Here is a 21421-nt window from a genome sequence, read left to right on the forward strand (position 1 = left end):
ATCTTCTCCAACCCACAATTATCAAAAGTAAAAAAGTAAAGGATCAATACATTTCAATCTATGTGTAATGATACTAGATAATGAGTTTCACTGCTGACAAAATATGTAAAACTTTTTTCACAAAATAAATTATTTCAGATGTACATGTTAATAGAAATGACTTGTTTTGAATTATTAGAGTTAACATCTAGTAGAGGTAGGTATTGTTAAGATTGTATCTATTAACTCATCTTAATCTGCTGCTTTTCACTCTGGTACTTTATTGGTATTCTCGTGGATATTTTCTGGTGTAAGTTTTTACTAAAATAAAATGATCAATAGATACCAATGTGTATTTGTAGGTAATGAAGAAAAATGAGAAATCTGTCGCTTTGAGATTTCTTCCATGCGTGTTCGTATGTCGGGAAAATGACCAGAAAATGCGAACGGAATAAAATTAAGAGGTTTTATTTCCCTAACAAAGAGCTCTAAACATAAAATAAAACAGATCGATCTGGGTGTCCAAAATCAAGGCCTTCAATACGTAAGACATTACAATCCGATTCACATGCAGCTTGTCTGGACGCAAAGCTTTTTCCAAAGCATGGCTCTTTTAAACATGTGGTCAGAGTCCCTCCCCCTGCAGCATGATGGCCGCTGAATCTCCGCCTCTGGTCGCTAGAGATTGGCTGACAGAGGAGCCCGCCTACTTCCTTCAGTCCATCACAGCATCTGGTCTCTGCTTCCCGTGGTCCTCCACAGGCTGCCGGAACTTCCCAGCATGCATTCAATAGGTCATAAAGCTTTTGTTCTCCACACGTGAGCGGACGCCTGAAGTGGTTCCCACAGCTTCACTCAGTCCCAGAGATAGTTAATTTATGGCCCATGTCAGACCTACAACCAAATGGCCTCAGAAGATCAAAGAATCCCTTTCTTTTCCCCTGATGGGGGATGAGCGTGGAGCTGCCTCCTCACATATGCAAATTAAGGAAGCTTCTTCAAGGTTCAAAGGATTTTAAAGCACACACACTTCAGCAAATGACTTATCTTCAATGTAATAAAATTTAAGACTGACAACCCTAATGAAATTACCAAAAATATAAATTCCTTCAGTAACAACTCAACTCAGATAAACAGTGCAGTGAAGAACCAAAATGCAGAGTATATTAAATGGTGTCCTCACTGCCAAGAAATATAACAATGTTGTATTTTAATTATTTTTACATTGTGTGTTGGGCAATGTATTGAGGCACAATATGATCTTTCAAATATTTTAATCCCTGTTTTAAAATCAAGAATAAAATCACACATTAGAAGAACTGTTATTCCTGTTTTTATTTGACTATTTTCTGCCGTCTGCAGGTCTGCTGAGCAGAAATATAATGTTGAACTGAAATGTTTCTTTGTTTTCTTCACTTGTGTGTACACACACACACACACACACACAAACACAGAGAGCCAGCAGTGAAAACAGCCCCATATATGTTTCATCAGGTTTAATAGTGTGAAGAGAAGCGCTAAAATATAACCAGTGGAACAAATAAGTCAACAGTCTGACATTAGCTGAAAACATCCTTTTTTTATGGGATTGATGTGATATTCTGATTTTTTACAACTTTTTTTAAATTTGATGTTCTTTAACCCTTGTCTATCTTAGATGACCCCACCCTTACATTGACGTGTTTTCCCTACCATGACAAAGGTGGATAAAGGTGGAAAGATTTCATGTAATCATGGACACCAGTGAAGATCACAAATCATTGAAGAAAAAAGGTTCAACGCACTGTCTTGTGGGTCTACATGACCCAACTCCCAACGTTTAAGTGTCTAGGATAGCACAAGGGTTAAGCAACAAATATCAAAACCAGAAAAAAAGAACCAATACATTTAAATCTATGTGTAAAGATACTGGACAATATGAGTTTTGCTACTTTCACTGACAAAAATGTTAACATTTTTCACAAAATGAATTCTTTTAGACCTGTTACAGTTTTTCTCAGTCGCTTTAGTACAATTATCAGATCAGAATGAAATTCCCAAAACCATTTGTCCAATCTTCACATCATGATGTCACTTGTGCACATCATATAAGCAGTTTCTCACTTCTTTGAACAAGTTGCAATTGCTTTGGTACATCCATGCAAATGATTATGGACAATTCTCTGCTCTTTGCTACATTATCAATTGTTTATGTCATGTTGATCAAAATATATTATATAGTTCACTGTGCAATAGTCTTACTCCTCAAAACACCTAGTCATTAGTTCATCCTAAAAGTCATTAACTGCAAAAATGACCAAGTTGTCATAATGTGACAAACATATTTCGCTGCATTGCAATAGAGGATATTCGCTGTGATGTGGATGAGAATTTGTGTCCTAACATACAGGAACAGCAAGAGGTGTAGGAAGACCACACCAATTCCTACTGCACTGCCTGTACTGTTGTACAGAATATTGTCCAATTTATTTTCCCCCTTTGTGTTACTGTTTGCAGTGGTTTTTTTCTATGTTGGGATGACATGGTCTGTCAACAAATTAGAAAATGAACAATAAAAGTGTAAATGTGAATCTTGTCCAGTCTCTTGCAATCAAACAAAAAAGGTGTAACTTACATTTTACAATAATTGTCATCAAAACTTTAGCCATAGTTTACATTAGAACCTCCCTCTAAAGTACACAGTTATATTGACAACATGACTAAGTCATTTGACTGTCTTGTTCGTAGACAATGACACGAGGACTTGACATTCTGATGGCACTGACATGTTCAATGACATAAAGACTTAGTTTTGAGAGATGAACTAAAGATTTTGAGCAAGTTACAGGCTTTTGCAAGATATCCATAGTGTTTTGCTGTTTGTGCAAATTGTTTTGAGAAATGCACACACGTATTTGCAAACTTCAATTCTGATCTGAGAATTGTACTAAAGCGACTGAGAAAAACTGTAATAGAAATGTGTAGTTTTGTAATAATAGAGTTAAATCTTGAACAGACTTAATGTGGTTGTAGTTTATGCTGAGATGATGAGTATGTTGTTCATATGTGTGTTACCATGACAACACTAGAAAGATTTTGTAAACGTCTTTAATTCTGACACTTTTTAAGTGATCAGTGAACATTTGATTATTTTAAACAAAAAGTAGTTACTGCAGTTTATATTTTGTTAGACCAAGTTTAGTGAGGAAAAGATTTTCCTAAAAATGTATGAAGAAAGATGCAGATAAAGAACCAGACTGGTGTTTGTGTCTGGTGTTCTTGTGATTCATGTTTTCTAGTAGACATTAGACCTGTTCCTCTGTTCTTTTTGGTTCTCAGTGTTCTGTACCAATCTTTACTCTGAAGAATAAAGTGGACGTGAACATCAGTCAGAAATGTGGAGTCTTTCCCACAGTGTGGATTTCTGCTGTTTGTTGGTTCTCTGCAGGTTCCAAAGCTGGACTCCGTTCCAAAAAGCAGGGCATTTGATGTACCCGGGTAAGTTCAAGGGTAAATTAATTGATGTTGTTCATTTTTAGTGCCACATCAGCATGGCACTTTAAATACGAAGGACTGCTTTCACTATGAAACATGTATTTTTTTCAATAATCTATCCATCTATCCATCTTCCTCCGCTTATCCAGGACTGTGTTGCGGGGTCAGCAGTCTAAGTAAAGATACCCAGATTTCCCTCGCCCTGGCTTGGTCCTCCAGCTCCTCTGGGGCGTTTCCAGGCCAGCCGAGAGTCGTCGTCTCGTAGTATCTCGCATGTCCTGGGCCTTCCCCGGGGTGTCCGCTCAGTGTGACATGCCCGGAACACCTCCCCAGGGAGGCGTCCAGGAGGCATCCAGAATAGATGCCGGAGCCACCTCAACTGACTCTTTTCGATGTGGAGGAGAAACGGTTCTACTCCAAGCTCTCCGCAGGTGACCGAGCTTCTCACCCTATCTCTAAGGGAGCGCCTGGCCACCCTACGGCGGAAGCTCATTTCAGCCACTTGTATTTGGGACCTCGTTCTTTCGGTCATGACCCATAGCTCGTGACTATAGGTGAGTTTTGGAACGAAAATCAACCGGTAAATTGAGAGCTTTGCCTTTTGGCTCAACTCTCAACGGACCGATAAAGCGACCGCACGACTACAGACGGTGCTCCGATCCGCCTGTCAATCTCCTGAACAAGACCCCAAGATATTTAAACTCCTCCACTTGGGGCAGGAAAAATCTACCCATGAGAGATGGCAAACTACCTTTCTCCAGTCGAGAACCATGGCCTCAGATTAAGCGGTGCTGACCCTCATCCCAGCTGCTTTACACTCTGTAGCAAACCATCCGAATGCATGCTGGAGGTCCAGGCTCGATGAAGCCAACATGACAACATCATCTGCAAAGAGCATAGAGGAATCCCTATGGTCCCCAAACCAGACCTCCTCCGGCCCCTGGTGAGCATAAAATGACTTTTTAGGAGAATTAAATCTTGCTTAAATTAGGACATTAGATGGAGACTGAAGCATTACCAGGTTTAATAGTATAAATAGAAAAGCTGAAATATAACCAGTGTGTTTGTGACTGAAAGAAAGAATGGAGACATAAATATGATGGAGAAATCAGTAGAATCTGCAGTTTTGATCAGTTTTTTAAAAAAAAGGCTGCATAAATATGACCGCTACCAGGTTCAGATGCAGTTCTGAAAAACAGCAGAAACATGATCTGATGGAGGCTCTCATTTATCCTCATTATTCTTCCAAACAGCCCAATCAAGTTGGCCCAAAGGCACATTGGCAGAGCAACGTGCTGTCTATGAAGAACCTACTCAGCTGTGCTACAAATAACAACAAACATCAGAACCACAACGGTAAACAATCAAGACCAACACAACTGTCAAGATCCAGAATCCAGCAAATATCCCAAACAGAACAGAACATTATTACCCACAATGCACCTGCACAGGGCCTGCAGCAGACAGGGTCTTTCCAATAAAATTATTAGGCTCATCTTTTTAAAACTGGAAAGATTTTTCTTCAACATTTAAAAAATAAAACAGGAAATGAAAAATATTTCACAATCCACTTGATGAGAAGCTGCAGAAAGACTGAAATCCATCAGATTGTAAAAACGTAGAGGTGGTCCTTTGATGATGATGATGTGATGAAGATCAAACGCTGATGTCACTGATGTTCTTCTGTTGATGGGCTGGATGTGGGTCCTGGTGGTGAAGAATGAAAGATCCTTCTACCTGCAGTCATTCCTGAAGGAAGCTGATTGCAGCTGTTCTCTCCTGACATGGAATATTAGATTACTCAGAACTCGTACAGGATAACAGTTTCATTCTTTTTCTAGACTTTTACCAAGCCTTTTATTCTTTAGAACACAATTTATTATTGCCGCTTTAAACAAATTTGGTTTTGGTCAATTCTTCTGCAATGCTGTTCAAATTTATATGTCAAGTTATAGTTCTATAAAACTCTCATGTGGAACTTCTAGTTTCTTCTTAAAACATGGCAGAGATGTTCTTTAACGGTGTATCTGTTTCTTCTTTCCGTACAACTCCTGAACCTAGATATCAAACTCAGTCCATTCTTCTGTCTCCTTCGGCTTTTCCCATCAGGGGTCGCCACAGTGAACAAGTCGCATGGTAAACTTGGCAATGTTTTACGCCGAATGCCCTTCCTGACGCAACTTTCTCAAAGCAACTGGGCTTGGGACTGGCACAGAAGCAGAGAAGGGAACAGGGAGCAGCCCGGATTCGAACCCTGGTTTCACGGACGGAAGGCGCTGCAAACCAGCATGAGCTAAACCGGCTCCCCATCAAACTCCATTAAAAGTCCATTAAAAGGTTTAATTGTTGCTGAGAGGGAAATACATCAACACGCAGACGATACTGCTCTCTTTCTTTGAGACACTTCACAAGTAGTTGTGGCGATTGACATTATCCAATCCTTTTCTAAAACTTTCGGACCCTGAATTTAAACAAATGTCAAATTCTGTCTGTTAAAAACCGGTAACATCTATCCAAGGTATTCCTGTAAAAACATCTGTAACATACGTTGGTATTCAAATTACTAAAGATATGCAATCCAGATAATCTACAAATTTCTCTCCTATAGTAGATAAAAAAAAAAAAAAAAAACCTTAATCAATGGCTGCAAAGAGATCTATCTCTGAAGGGCAGAGTTCTGCTTACAAAAGCAGAAGGGATCTCTTGTCTGACCTATGCATATTCATATAAGTAAATTTTCCAATATAAAACCTGAATTCTTCTGACTGATACTGGAACTGGGGCAATATTTTAAAATTAATGTCTATGTAAAAAAAAGCCACAAAAGGTCAAAAAACTATTAACATCTGAAAATCCTTTGGTTTAGTGACATAAGTTGACGCTATTTCTATTTCTATTTTTTATTTTATTTCTTTATTTTTCTTTTCTACTATTTATTTCCTTCTGTGTTTTGTCTGTTTGGGTTTTATTTAAAACCAGTTTGTTTATAACGAAAATAATATATATAATACTTATATTTCTGTTCTTAATAGTTAAAAATTTCAAAAGGTCAAAACAATTTTATTTTGTAATCAGACTTGTGTTGTATTGTAATAAATGCGTATTTTTGTATTTTATTCTGCAAATGTTCAATAAAAAAATAGACTATGACACTGAATGTAATGACAATCTCCAAATGTGTCACAGAGCAGTATGTGATCTCCCCAATACCTACCAGGAAGCAGCAGCATCAGCTGAGTCAGACCAATGGAAGAATGCTGTGGAGGAAGAAATGAAGTCACTGATGGACAACAAGACTCACCTTTACTAAGTTACCTGCAGGCAGGAAAGCAGTGGGGGGAAGGAGGGTCTATGCCGTTACAACTGATGCTGACAGAGCTGATAAATATAAAGCAAGGTTTGTGGCTAAAGGCTACAACCAGAAAGAAGGGACAGATTTCAGTGAGACTTTTTCATCCACAGCAGATATAAGTGTGATGCAAAAAGCAGCACAGGAAGGTTTAATCCTACACCAAATGGATGTAAAGACAGCCTATTTGCATGCTCCAATAGACTGTGAAATATTTGTGGAACAACCAGAAGGTTTCGAAAAGAAGATAAAATGAAGAAAAATGTAGTGTGTAAGTTACATAAGTCACTTTATGAGCTAAACAAAGCAATCAGGTCCAAACTGGAACTTAATGCTACACAAGTATTTGACTGAAAACGGTTTTGAACAGAATCCTGCTGATCACTGTCTGTATTCTTGGGAAAGGGAGGATGAAAAAGTGATCCTTGGGATTTGGGTTGATGATCTTATTCTAGCTGGAAGCAGTGATCAAGTTCTAAGTGATGTAAAGCAAATTTTAACTGACGGATTTAAAATGAAGGATTTGGGAAGATTGAAACACTTTTTGGATATTGATTTCCATCAAAGTAAAGACCAAGTCAAAATGTCACAGAAAAAATATGTGAATAAGATCTTAGATTTGGAGTGGAAGAGTGTACGTATGAGCGTATGTTTTTAGCATGTGCCCATACAAGGTTCTTTACGGTACGCTGATGACAGTGACATCAGTGGTTCTGCAGCAGAGCCGCACATGTGCAAAGGTTCAGTGTGTGTATGGCGGATTTCCTTATCCAAGGATTATGTTCTGGATCTTTCTATTGTAAATAAATGTGCCTGTCATGCACAAAAGAGAAAGTGGCTCTACGTTTCTCCATCACGCCAAGAGGACACAGATGGAAGATGAAGACACCGTTCCCTCTATCCCTCCACAAAAATAAAGAAAAACTGAACCCTTGAATAAATGAACAGTCAAAACATAATCATAAATCCTACATTTTAACTATAAATACATTAATTACCAATAACAAAAAGAAAACACCTTCCCAGGTGCCTCAGCACCATTGGACTTTGTAGCTGGGGGGTTTAGAACCACCCATATCCAGTTTGGTAGAGGAGTAAAGTCTGCCACGGTCAGGTTGTAGATGACACTGCAAGACAGGCTCTTCTTCTTTGCTTGGATTTGTTTTAGACTTTTTCATTGTAAAATGCATGTTTTAAGGGGAGGAGGATTATTTTGTTGATGCTGTTTTTGTTCCTATTCTTACAATCCACTATATGTCCCGTGTTGAATTCTACTATTAAAATGTGGGAAACAAATGTTTATCAAATCCAAATCAATCCTAAAAGCCTGGAGACTGGATGGCCGTGGTCCTCCCTTTGACCTGGACAGTGGTTGCCATGGCGACCTGCACACTCACCAAGCTGGAACTTAGAAGAAGAAAAAGAGACCAAAATGATTGATAAAGCAGGTTTTCCAGGGAAATCCCACAAAGTGCTTTCCAAGCTAGAACTAAGAATGTTCAGCATGCATTTGGAAAAACTCATTAGCTTCTTGTTGAAAATGATGAGTCATTGTAAAAGCATTCTATGAATGCTCAGAAAACTTCCTCTAAGGTTGTGGTTGTTTGGAGAAGTCCTCCTCTTCAAAGAAGTTCTACTGACCATGGACACCAGTGAAGATCACAAATCATTGAGGAAAAAAGGTTTAGCGCACTGTTTAGTGGGTCTAGATGACCCAACTCCCAACATTCACGTGCCTAGGATAGCACAAGGGTTAAGATGAAAGATCATATTGTGCCTCAATAATACATTATCCAACACACAATGTAAATATAATTAAAATACAACATTGTTATATTTCTTGGTAGTGAGGACGCCATTTGATATACTCTGCATTTTGGTTCTTAACTGCACTGTTTATCTGAATTGTTACCTACAAATACACATTGGTATTTATTGATCATTTTATTTTATTTGTAAACTTAAACCAGAAAATATTGATAAGAAAACCAATAGGGTACCAGAGTTAAAAGCAGCAGATTAAGAGGAGTTAATAGATAAAGTTTTAACGATACCAATCTCTACTAGATTTTCTCTCTACTAGATGTTAGCTCTAATAATTCAAAACAACTCATTTCAATTAACATGTACATCTAAAATAATTGATTTTGTGAAAATTTTCCCTATCTATTATCATTACACATAGATTGAAATGTATTGATCCTTTACTTTTTTACTTTTGATAATTGTGGGTTAGAGAAGATGAAAACCTAAAAAAGCTGTTCTAGAAAGTCAGGATAAGACAAGACAATACTTTATTGATGCCCGGAGGGAAATTCAGTTGTTACAGCAGACAAACAAGAAATATAGCAGTTAATAAAACAAATAGTCAGTAAAAATTAAACTAGTAATAAAAAGTGGAAGTAAAAGTCCACATCATAACTAAATAAGTAAATACTGCAGCAGTTTCAGCAGTCCTAAACTGTGTCATTCTATAGTCCAACTGCTGTTGGGACAAAGGACCTCCTGTAGCGAATTATATATCAAAACAACCAATGTTTTTTTTTTTTTAGAAAATTTAATTTCTACACATTCAAGAACTCACTTGTTCCTCCCTCTAATGACGTTACTTCATCAATATTGTATGGAGGCCATCAACCTGTGGCTCTGTGTACAAGAAATGAAAGCTCAGGTTGCTATAAAGTTCATTAGAACATTGGGATTTCACCACAGAAGTAAAATAAAGTATTCTGCTGTGGTACAGAGGTTGAGAGGTCGACCTCTTATCAGAAAAGTTTAGAATTTAGAGCAGGGGTCGGGAACCTATGGCTCGCGAGCCATATATGGCTCTTTTGATGGTCACATGTGGCTCGCAGACAAATCTTTAATTATACTTTTTTTTTTTTTTTCATTAGACCAGTCCTCGGCGCGATGCGATGCCAGAGGCGCGCAGTAGTAGCGGTGCTTAGAGAGAGAAATCTGCGCCAGAACTTTCAGTTTACTATTATCTATTATTTCACAGAGTTTGTGCCAGCTGAAAACCTGTGAATTGCCGTGGCTAAAACTGCGCGCTCCCGTCTCTGAGGAAGAGCGCGCAGTTGCGGAGACGGGATGTGTGAGGAAGAAAGCAGAGGGTGGGGGTTGTGGGGACCGGCTGCAGCCAGGGGTAGTTGGGTGAATCGCGCAGGGATTGTAAAAACGTAAAACCCGCTGCCTGTCACTCACTGTGGCGTGTGAGTGTGTGCCTGGCTGCCTGTCTGCATGTGAGCAGTCTTTGTCACATCTAAAGAACATTCAGACCAACCTACGATCACGTTTAACGTCTCAACGCCTGCATGAATCAGAAACCCACCACGTATCAACCAGACTAGACAATCAGCAAAACTACCACGAGAAATACTCATCATTTCCTAGCAACAGCATAACAATGTTATTAAAAAGAATCCACAGACTTATTGTACTTTTAAAATGTTGAAATTACATCAAATGCACACATTCACTTGTATATTTAGTTTTAAACATATTGTCGCGGACTGAGTTTAACTTGGCTGTTAGGCCGCGTTTTAAGTTCTGGAGTTCTGGAACGCATCAAGCAGAGATCTGATTGGCTCTCAGTTCTGTCGCTCAGCCTGTTGTTAGGTAATTTGGACCAATGGGGTTCAGCTATGGGCCAAATAAGGGAAATGGGAGGGCTGGATCGGGAGCAGGGGAATATAAAGTTGGGAGACGCGCTCTCGTCTCGTCTCGGCGGGAGAGATTCAGGAGTTGCTGAATTAATTGTACGGCGTTTGTTGCGGTCTGCAGTAACCAGAATAAAGAACCTTAAAAGAGTTTAAGTCTCCGTGCCTCAGTGTGGGAAAGGGACACTACATTATTGTATGGCTCTTTCGAAATTACATTTAAAAATATGTGGCGTTTATGGCTCTCTCTGCAAAAAAGGTTCCCGACCCCTGATTTAGAGTTTACACTAAATCCTTACATAGTCAAGAAAAAGTCTTACAAGTTCTCATGTGTCTTTTGAGATTAGATACATGACTAAAACTTTTTTTACATTCTTTACACGAAAAAGGCTTTTCTCCTGTGTGAGTTCTCATGTGTGTTTTTAGATTAGATATTTGATTAAATCTTTTATCACATTCTTTACAAGAAAAAGGCTTCTCTTCTGTGTGAGTTCTCATGTGTGTGTAGAGATTAGATATTTGATTAAAACTTTTTTTACATTCTTTACAAGAAAAAGGCTTTTCTCCTGTGTGAGTTCTCATGTGTTTTTTGAGATGAGATTTTTGATTAAAACTTTTTTCACATTCTTTACAAGAAAATAGCTTACCTTCTGCATGGATTCTTATATGAATTCTGAACAGAGATATGTTACAAAAGCTTTTATCACATTCTTTACAAATATAACATCTTTCTCCAGACACGGTTTCCATGTTGTCAGATAGGTTAGTAATTATTCTTGAGTTTTTACCAGACTTGGTAGAGAAAAGTCTCTTTTCTCTTGCAGATTGTTTGTATTTCTTACCCAGATTTGTTTTCTTGGGATTTTTTCTAACATCAGAGTCACACTGACCTACTGACATGTGAGAGCTGTCCCCACTTTGGACATGACTTCTGTCCCTCCTCTTCCTCTGATCTCTGTTCTGTGGGTCTGTCTCTTCATCTGTAGTTGATGTTGATTCTTCATGTTGGTTTCCTTCTTCATCCTGACTATCAGTTACATTAAAGCTCTGCTGATTGTTTAGATCTGCTTCACTGTTTTCATCTTCCTCATAAGTAGGAATCTCCATCGAGGTATCAGTCTCCTGCTTCAGATCAAGTTGATCTTCATCCTGACTGATGAAGAGCGCATCTGGCTCCTCTTTAATCTGTGATGGTTCTGGTTCCTGCAGTTCCTCTTCAATTTGTGGAGGTTCTTGTTCCTCCTGCTCCTCTTTATAATATGAAGGTTCTTGTTCTTCCTTTTCCACTCTGAAGTTCCTTTGCTGGTTGCAAAGACCTTCCTCTTCAGTCACCCAATGCTGGGGGAGGACTGCAAAAACACAAGAAGATGCCTTTTTTATGTTTTGAGGACTGTATTGTTAAACACCAAAAAAAAAATTTAATAGTCTCTGTCAGAATATTTGGAGGACCATTGTTTGTAAAGTAAACTTCCTTGTAACACAGTCATCGAAGAGGTTTAAAATAAAGTTTCTTCTCTCTGTAGCACAGCTTTACAACACTGTGCTGAAAAAGGCCCACTACACCTCCCCCCTACGAGAAGAGCTGTGTCAGTCCATAACCTGCTGAATATAAAGAAATTAATTTTCTTAATCCTTTTAAGAGAATAAAATTGCAAATTAAAGTCTCGAGCGGTGTTGAATTGACGCGCTAAATGCCCTCGCCGCCCACCTCTATACACCACCAGCCCTCACTACCTGCATCTATGCACCATTGTCGTCCACGCCGCATGAGTCTAGGCACCACCGCCACTCTTACCCCCCACCTTTGACCAAAGCCCGCTTCCTGTGCAACTGCTATGCACATTTAGCATCGTCAACATAAATACATAGTGCTTAAGATGCTAATAAACATGATAACTATGCTAGTTATGTTAATGTGGCTAAAAGTGCTAGCGTAGCTGACAGCATCATCAACTTACTCAGAAAAACACATTACTTAAGATGTATTAAGAGTGTATTTCAATATGTTCAGTTTTAGCCATGGATGAATGCATTATATGTCCAGTTTTCCGTTGAAAAATGTGGGAACAGCATATTCATACTAGAATAAACATTTTTTGAGAAAGTATTATCTTCTCTTATATTAAGTAAGTATCTTATCTCATTGTATATATTTTTTTCAAATCTTAATAGAGATATGAATCATAATACAGGTGCTCATTTTCTCTAAAGATTCTATGCTATTGTCACCAAATGTACTGACTAATCATGACCCTATTGTCATACAACAACAAAGATTACTATATGTCAATCAATTACTTTTTTTAAATTCTTATTTAAATATGAATCATGCTTGGTCTTAAATGCTTATAGCTCTAAAGATACCGAAGATAATAAAGTAAAGTTCTGATATAATCCTTGTTGCAATAACGACAACAAATCTAATCGCCATTCTGAGCCAGGCTACAGTGATTAGTCAAGGTTGGTCTGAGTCACGTTTTTTGGGCAACTACAGTCTCCAATCATGATGGTCTTGTTCAAAGCCCACGCCCATTTCACTGAAAGCGGCTCGGAAGAATTTGTCAAACATTCAAGGTGGGGCCAGCAGGCACCACATGCTTTTACTGAGGCATCTGATTGGTCAGTTTATAACTTGTATAACTGGCGATAAAGAAAAAATATTGTGAAAAAAAATAAAGATTAGCAAGATGATCTCTAAAAATCCTGTCTTCCATGCATTGTAATGAGAGACACACAGACAGAAATGGGAAAGTATATGCTGTAAATCCAAGTATTGCTCACATCCATGTTTGTGAATAATTTATCATGTGTGTTATTATTTCTTTCCCACATATTAATAATTATGTGGGAACAAAATATATTTTCATGGGAAAGAACTACAGTGGAACTACAGAAAGTTTGGGCACCCCTGATAATTTTCAAGATTTTTCTTCATGAATCATTGGTTGTTCGGATCATCAATTTCAGTTACATATATCATATAGCAGATAAACACAGTGATAATTGAGAAGTGAAATGAATTTTATTGGATTTAAAGAAACTGTACTATAATTACTTAAACAAAAATAGGCAGGTGCGTAAATTTGGGCACCCCAACAGAAACATGCTATCAATATATAGTAGATCCTCCTTTTGCAGAAATGACAGCCTCCAATCCCTTGCCATAGCTTCCAATAAGGGCCTGGATTCTGGTTGAAGGTCTTTTGGACTTTTCCTCTTTGCAAAACATCTCCAGTTCAGTCAGATTTGATGGCTTCCGAGCATGGACAGCCCGCTTTAAATCACACCACAGATTATCAATAAATTTCAGATCTGGGGACTGAGATGGCCATTCCAGAACATTGTTTCTCTGCATGAATGCCTTTGTAGAATTAAAGCAGTGTTTAGGGTCATTGTCTTGTTGAAGTATCCAGCCCCAGTGCAACTTCAACTTTGTCACTGATTCTTGAACAAAAATTGCAAGAATCTGCTGATACTGACTGTCGCAGATTTACACAAACCACAGCTTGTTGGCCCTGTCCGGGGGGGGTTCACAAGGAAAGTTTTAAATGTTCTCCAAAATATACGGTGCGCCCAATGTGTTGCTACGTGAATTCGGTAAAGAAGACGTAGGAGAGGACAATGATCAGAGAACAGCTGGGAGAAGAGTGTCTACAGTCATCATTCAACTGAAAGCAGCAACGCTTGCAGAGGAAATGCCAATTGAACATTTTCAAGGAGGGCTGTCTTGGTGCTTTCGTATTATGAATTGGTGCAATCTTTCCATCCGGGCAAGGACTACAGTGAAACAGTAACTTCCAGCGAATTACAGGGAAAAGCTGTCCATCTTCCGCTCCTTTTACAAAGTCTTAGTCTTTAAACTAAGACTGGGAGGCAGTACCGGTTGAGTTACGCCACAATTTGTAAATGGATTGTAGAAGCTTGGGATAACGTGTCTGCTTGCACTGTTCTTCAAGCTTTCGCAAAAGCTGGCATCCTTCATGAGGAGCTGCATGGCAACAAGACGGACTCTGATGAAGGCGAAAGGGAAGCTGGCATGTTTGATAGAAATGTAGCCCCGCTGTTCATTTTAGATACAGAAGATGAGGACTTTGATGGATTTTTGGATGCTGACTGAAAAAATAAATCACAACCAAGTCAGTTTTGCTCCTGATGCCTTTTTCAAAACACACACTAGCATGCATGTTTTACCAGTATGTGTTAACGTCCCCACGCCTTTTGAATGTCTCAAATAAAGAAAACACACCCCTAACTGAAACTGCGCCCTATAATCCAGTGGGCTCTATGGTCGTGAAAATACGGTAGTCTAATTAAGTGGAAAACTTCATTATCCATGTGGCAAATGTTGCTCAAAATTTTACTCCTCAAACAGTAAATTTGGACTTACTAGGTGCCTAGCAAGAGTTTATGTTAGACACAGCCTGCATTCCTTTATCTTTGGAGTGTTTCTCTTCCTCTTCTTTCTAACATTAATAATAAGTAATAGCGCTGCATGAATGGGCCCCTTATTACCCCATGGGGGGTGCTTGTTGTGAGAAGAGATGATCATTCAAACATTATTTTTTTCCAAGTCTAAAAATACAAACAGACGACAGATCAAGTGCTTATTGTTGTCACACCCCCGCGTTCCACTGTCTTTCCCTCTGCGTTTTAACTGTGGAACTGTGTCCCAGGTTGTCGTCCCCAGATGTGTATTGTATTGTCAAGAAGTTTGTGGTCAACATTTCTTTGGATTGCTTTGAAAAGTGTTCCTACTGGTTTTAAGTGTTAAACACTGTCATAACTTATTTTTTGTCAGTATTTAAAGGCTACATTTTATAAATGATTGACTAAATAACCAGAAAAACAGAAATAAAAAGTATTTTCCTAAACAGTGAAGTGGATCTTTGTGGCTCTTGTTGGGTTTTGGTCTGGAAGAAACTGGATCAAATGGTTCTTTTAGTGTTAAAGGTTCCAGACTCTTGATCTCCACTGAAGCTATGAGTATGAAATGTCATTCCACAGACAAACCATCAACAAAATGATCCTGATGCTGCTAAGGTTCTTATGGAAGTGAAGCAAATCTCAGCAGAGATGCAGTTTTTCTAAACTGAAATCACTGACATTAAACAGCCTGAAGATTCATGGAGCTGAACTGGACACAGAAAAACCTCCCTGTTGAGTTTCCACCCACCAATGAGGAGCAGTTTGATGAAGATGAAGCTGCAATGGAGGAAGAATCAGTCCAGAAAAGATGGAGAACAATTCTGACACTAAGCAGTTTTTCACTGATGTGTTCAGATTTGAATCTTTTCTGTCTGCAGATCCATGAGCAGGACCCTGTCTTTGGGTTTTAGCTGGAAATGTAGTTTTGGAAATAGAATCTGTCTGAATGTCTGGAATTGGAGACATGGAGACATCAAAGAGGTTTAGATGGGATTGTGGGTTTGATAGAGAAATATGGTGAAAAGAACTGAACTACAAACTTAGAACCACAGACGACAAAACAGATTGTACTTTTTTATCTGCTAACAATTTTCTCTTTGATCTGTTAAGGTTTCCTGTTTGTCGTTAGCTGGAGGGACTAACTAAGATCATATGATTTGAAGAATGTTGTCGGCTGCACTGACCAACAATGTCTTCTGTCTTTTCAACTGGAAGGGACAGAAGAGACTCTTCCAGGACACGCTGTTGATGGACTGCATGTTTGGAAAGCTTGAAGCTCAAGATAGAACAGTTGTTGAAGTGAACATACCGATAGTGTGGAGATGAAGATCAGAGTCACACTGACCTGCTGACATGTGAGAGCTGTCCACACTTTGGACATGGCTTCTGTATCTTCTCTTCCTCTGATCTCTGTTCTGTGGGTCTGTCTCTTCATCTGTAGTTGATGTTGATTCTTCATGTTGGTTTCCTTCTTCATCCTGACTATCAGTTACATTAAAGCTCTGCTGATTGTTTAGATCTGCTTCAATGTTCTCATCTTCCTCATAAGTAGGAATCTCCATCAAGGTATCAGTCTCCTGCTTCAGATCAAGCTGATCTTCATCCTGACTGATGCAGAGTTCCCCTGGTTCCTCTTTAATCTGTGGAGGTTCTGGTTCCTGCAATTCCTCTTTAATCTGTGGAGGTTCTGGTTCCTCCTGTTCCACTCTGAAGTTCCTCTGCTGGTTGCAGAGATCTTCCTCTTCAGTCATCCAATGCTGGGGGAGAACTGCAGGGACAAACAACAAGTTTCCAAGACTTTTGGGTTTTGTCAAGCACCATTAAACTCTGTGATCATTGGAAAAAATGTCTGAGGAGTCTGGAGGACAAGTAGAGACAAACTGAAATGAATATATTAGGGGTGTAATGATATGCTAAAATCTCAATTCAGTTCGGTTCAGAATTTCATAGTGCTTGGTTCGATGCATTTTGGTTCAGTAAAAAAACAAATAAATAAATAAAACTCGAAAACCGAAACGGTACAAAAGAGAACCGAACCGAAATTGCTGTACTGAAACGGCATGAGAGCTGTTGGTCTGTGTGTGTGTGTGTGTGTGTGGGGGGGGGGGGGGGGGGGGGGGGGCTGCATTTCATTGATGGTATCATGAAGTCAACAATGGATTGCTTTAACATACTTGGAAACTGAAGTTCATGTGATCTAAGTTAGATCATTAACCTTCATTTCATGTTATGGACTTAAAGAAGTGTTCAATAAAACTTGTGGAACTTGTGGAAAGTTTTCTTTAGTTCATTGAGCTACTGATTAAATCAGTACTTTTTAAAGGAGGTGTCCTCATTTATACTGTACTTTATTTTGCTGCTTTTGTGAGATTATTATAATATTTGGGGCGGCAGTGGCTCAGGTGGTTGAGCAGGTTGGCCAATGATTCAAGGGTTTGCGGTTAGATTCCTACTGTTAACTGTAACTCTGTACTTGGGCAGGACACTTCACCCTCCCTGCCCAAAGTGTGGCTCCACTGGTGTGTGAATGTGTATGAATGTCCTGGTGATGGTCAGAGGGACCGTAGATGCGTACTGTCAGCCACATGAGGAATGAATGAATAATCGACACATTGTAAGAACTTTGAGCGTCTGGAAAAGCGCAGATAAATACGACATTCCTTTGGCTACTTAAGAATAAGAAACACAATTTATGAAAGTGAGTTTGTTATGGAAGTATTAAATATGACAATAAACCATCACAAGCCTCAGAATAAAGTAAACGTCCACCTTCTTTTCACGCTTTTTGGGGCAAAATATGATTGCTATGAAACAAATCAATGATGCCAGAAGTAGTTTCACAACAGGAGAAACTGGCACAGAAATTCTAGAACAACATGGTCCGATATTGGAATGGTTATTTTGGCTCAGGTGTAGCCACGCCCCTCTGTCTCCAGCATTGATCTGATTGGTCTGTCCTCTGCATGTCACCAGACTAGCTTTACTTTAAACGTGTTCATGCAAATGTCTGTTAAAGCGTTAAAAGATCAATGCTGATGCTTCCACAACTGAAAACCAGCACGAATGTCTCCGCTGCACTGTGGTGGGAATAACAGCCCACTGATTTCCCATCATGTCTTTGTTTACACTCTACAACTGGCTAACTATGGAGTAATATTTATGTCACCACGTTGTACACAAAACTTTTTAAACTGGTAATGAAAAAGTTAAAGATCTGCTTAAAAAATGTTTTGCCTTCTTTAAAAAAAAAAATTATTTTACGTTTTTTTTGGCTTAAATTTTTTATTTTTTATTTTTCATATTTTACTGTAAATTTTTGTTTTTTGGAAAAAAATGAAGGTATTTGACTCTTATTTAAATTAAACTGTTGCAGTGAAAATGCAAATTTTTTTAGTTGTTTTGCTATTTGTTCATATACCGCAAGTTGTATATTCAATGTAAGTTTTCCTCATATCGTGCTGCCCTATCTGCCATCAAACAGCCTGCTGATTGGTCCAGATTCTAACCAATCAAATTGCCATATGTATCTAACATGGTGTCTTCTACTGAGGCTCAGAAGCTGAACCCGCTCTTTTTACACTCGATTTTGTTTTTTTGGATGAAGAAATTTTCATTTTAAGACACACACAGGACCAAAGACACACACACAGGACCAGAGACACACACACAGGACCAAAGACACACACACAGGACCAGAGACACACACACAGGACCAAAGACACACACACAGGACCAGAGACACACACAGGACCAGAGACACACACACAGGACCAAAGACACACACAGGACCAGAGACACACACAGGACCAGAGACACACACAGGACCAGAGACACACACACAGGACCAAAGACACACACAGGACCAAAGACACACACAGGACCAAAGACACACACAGAACATCACACACCAAGCAGAAATGAACTGGAGTTTCTTCATTTCTGTTTGATTCCATTCCATGTCATGCTCAACAACAAACAAAACACTCTCATCAGTGTTAAATCTCACTTTTAGAATCTGTCTGATTATATTTCAGACAAAACACGTCATTTCTGGTAGTTGATTATGGAATGAACAGACATGCAATCTAATGAATACATTTGTACATCAAATAACAATATAGAGCTTGCCATAAATCTCATTTATATCAGAGTACAGTCCATGTTATTTGATAATGGGTAACTGTGACATGGGTGATATTAGCGCTTTATACCGTCTATTCAGCTCGCTGGGTGTGTGTACCGTAAACTATGATGTAAACGCGCACGCAAAAAGTCAGTGACGGCTAGCGAGACCGCACTTCCACAGATGTCGGATCACTTGACCGCGGTAACATTGGGGCTATCAAGCCGCACAGTTTAGAACGAGATGACGAAGAAAACAAAGACGTTCGTGGATCTATTTGTCTGCAGCAGTGAACGTACCAACTATGTTGAGCTGAAGCTGCGGGTTCCAGCTGCTATCCAGCAGTCTGCGCTGACGACAGAGCTCCTCCTCGTTCTGGACGATGGTTCCTTCAGCAGCAGAAAGTTGTTCTCTGACAGAACCTTCCTGAGGTTCTGAAGACATGGTTCCTGCTCCGATCTTCAGCTCCAACTCCCACAAACACCGCCGTCCTCTTCACTGCAGCTCCGATCGATCATCTGCTAGTCTCACAATCACAGCAATCCACGTTGTCTTTCCGTTCAACACTTCTTCACTCATTTACGACACTTTGGAAAAGGCTGAGAGTTCCCACACGAACCACGTATCGTCCTTGCTGTCCAAAAACCTCACAAACGTCCCGACAAAACACCACCGTCCTCTCAACACAAGGTAACGCTGCTAGCCTGCTAACAAGCTAACGCTGCTAGCGCCTCGCGCTGTTTACTTCCGGGTCACGTGCAGAAACTTTATTTAAAAAATTGCTCAACTGGAGTTCAATATGGTTTGAATGCTTTCAATAATTTTAAAAAAGTTTTAATAAGTGAAATAATAAAGAAAAATAGTTTTGGGCAAACTATATGAGAGATGATATGATGTTATCACACTGTAATTAATAACAGTCTTCCATTTTGACTCCAAAACGCATCTCAGACTAAATAGACTTAAACACATTTCTTCAATGTATTACTAAACTATAGTAACAGATAAAGGAACCTTTAAAGTGAACAAAGAAGCCAATAACAAAGAAAAGTAGTAATTGTGAAATAATGAATTAAGTGGAAAAAACAATAGAGTTTAAGGTTTCCTCAATTTCAATATTTATTAAATAAGCAAATTTATAAAGCATAAAAACGTTTTTCACCAATGCACTGCAAGGAGTTTAAAGCTGTTTTTTATGAGGTTCCATTTGTGCCAAAAATTTGTTTTTGTGTCCACTGTCTATGTCTTTGGTCGTCTCACTTTGTCGTCAGGACTTAGCAACCGTTGCTACTGTCGATAGCTCCGGTCGTTAGCTACTGTCGTTAGCTACTGTCGATAGCTACTGTCGATAGCTACTGTCGTTAGCTACGGTGTTTGCTACTGTCGTTAGCTACTGTCGATAGCTACTGTCGTTAGCTACGACGTTTCCCCGTGTTTTGTCGTTAGATGTTCTCGTTTTTCAAATTTTGCCAAAGTCGTCAGAAAAGTCCTTTGTACGGCCGGTAATTTTTTTCCTGTACTACCACGGAACTAAAAAGAAATGTTTATCAAAGCAGACGTCAGGGTTAACCATGACAATACGTTTTTAAGATGAACTTTATTTTGATATTCCCTCAAACGCGTATTGCCAGAAAGGGTGGGGGGGGGGGGCATGCATACAACGCTTGACACGAAAACAAAGTGGCGCATTACCGCCACCACCTGATCTGGAGGCGAACTACTTCTATTTAACGCGGAGAATGACACATAATAAATATGAACATTTTACGAAGACTATTTATGAATGTGCTGTGTTCTGATCATGAAAAACGTGGCTGATTTATTAATAATAAAATTACAAACACATTGGTGTTGATTTAATGTATTTGTTCAGAAATAAACCCTCAAGTCATTAGTCCATGGCAATATTTATTCTTTTGCCGCTGAACGATTTACGGGGGCCTTGCAAGGAGGCCTTTAAAATATCTTCGATGAGTTACCTTCTCAAATTTTAGTGGGTCGAGTCACTAATTATGAATATAACAGTCGAAAACTGACTTTTTTGAGCATTTCTTTTTAATCTATTTATGTGACCATGAGATGGCGCACTCGGGACCAGTATAAGGCTCTTATTAGCCCGTCTGATCCTCGTTTATCCATCAGATTTGTAACAACATATTTTATAAAGATCAGTCATTTCTCAAAATAATTTGAAATAATAGTTTCATCACAAGATTAAATTGAAGCCATACTCTAAATAACTTTAAACGGGAACGTGAAACCGTTGTACGCATGCACCCCCCCCCCCCTTTCTGGGAGTGCGCGTTTGCAGGATTGTCAATAAAGGTTTTTTTTTTAAAGTGTTTTGTTCCGTGATAATACGGGAAACAATTTATCGACCGTACAAAAGACTTCTCTGACGACCTTTGCAAA

At 39.0% G+C, this 21421-nt stretch overlaps 3 protein-coding genes across 10 annotated transcripts in view; 1 reads left to right on the top strand and 2 right to left on the bottom strand.

The window, feature by feature from the left end:
• The window catches only part of LOC110014093 (NACHT, LRR and PYD domains-containing protein 12-like), a 471367-nt gene that overhangs the window by 138837 nt on the left and 311109 nt on the right, over nucleotides 1-21421 (bottom strand). The gene's annotated exons all lie outside the window — the stretch shown is intronic.
• The window catches only part of LOC105355210 (NACHT, LRR and PYD domains-containing protein 12), a 212952-nt gene that overhangs the window by 83814 nt on the left and 107717 nt on the right, over nucleotides 1-21421 (top strand). The gene's annotated exons all lie outside the window — the stretch shown is intronic.
• LOC101163225 (uncharacterized) lies at nucleotides 11-19747 on the bottom strand. Its single transcript, XM_078937568.1, has 4 exons — nucleotides 19309-19747; nucleotides 16232-16654; nucleotides 11352-11810; nucleotides 11-8209 (listed from the first exon to the last, which is right to left on the bottom strand). Exons 1-4 carry the CDS (start codon nucleotides 19451-19453, stop codon nucleotides 8196-8198), a joined length of 1041 nt encoding a protein of 346 aa, XP_078793694.1. The 5' UTR covers nucleotides 19454-19747; the 3' UTR covers nucleotides 11-8195.

This window comes from Oryzias latipes, chromosome 2, assembly GCF_053564925.1.
Source record: "Oryzias latipes strain Hd-rR chromosome 2, Olatipes_Hd-rR_3.1".
Classification (NCBI taxonomy): domain Eukaryota; kingdom Metazoa; phylum Chordata; class Actinopteri; order Beloniformes; family Adrianichthyidae; genus Oryzias; species Oryzias latipes.

Excerpts from the sequence above, each read along its gene's own strand:
- LOC101163225 (XM_078937568.1), bottom strand. The coding sequence starts at position 19,453 with ATGTCTTCAGAACCTCAGGAAGGTTCTGTCAGAGAACAACTTTCTGCT. Across the intron at positions 16,655-19,308 it reads GCTTCAGCTCAACATAGTTG|TTCTCCCCCAGCATTGGATG; the intron begins GTACGTTCACTG and ends TTGTCCCTGCAG. Across the intron at positions 11,811-16,231 it reads CAGCTCTCACATGTCAGCAG|TCCTCCCCCAGCATTGGGTG; the intron begins GTCAGTGTGACT and ends GTGTTTTTGCAG.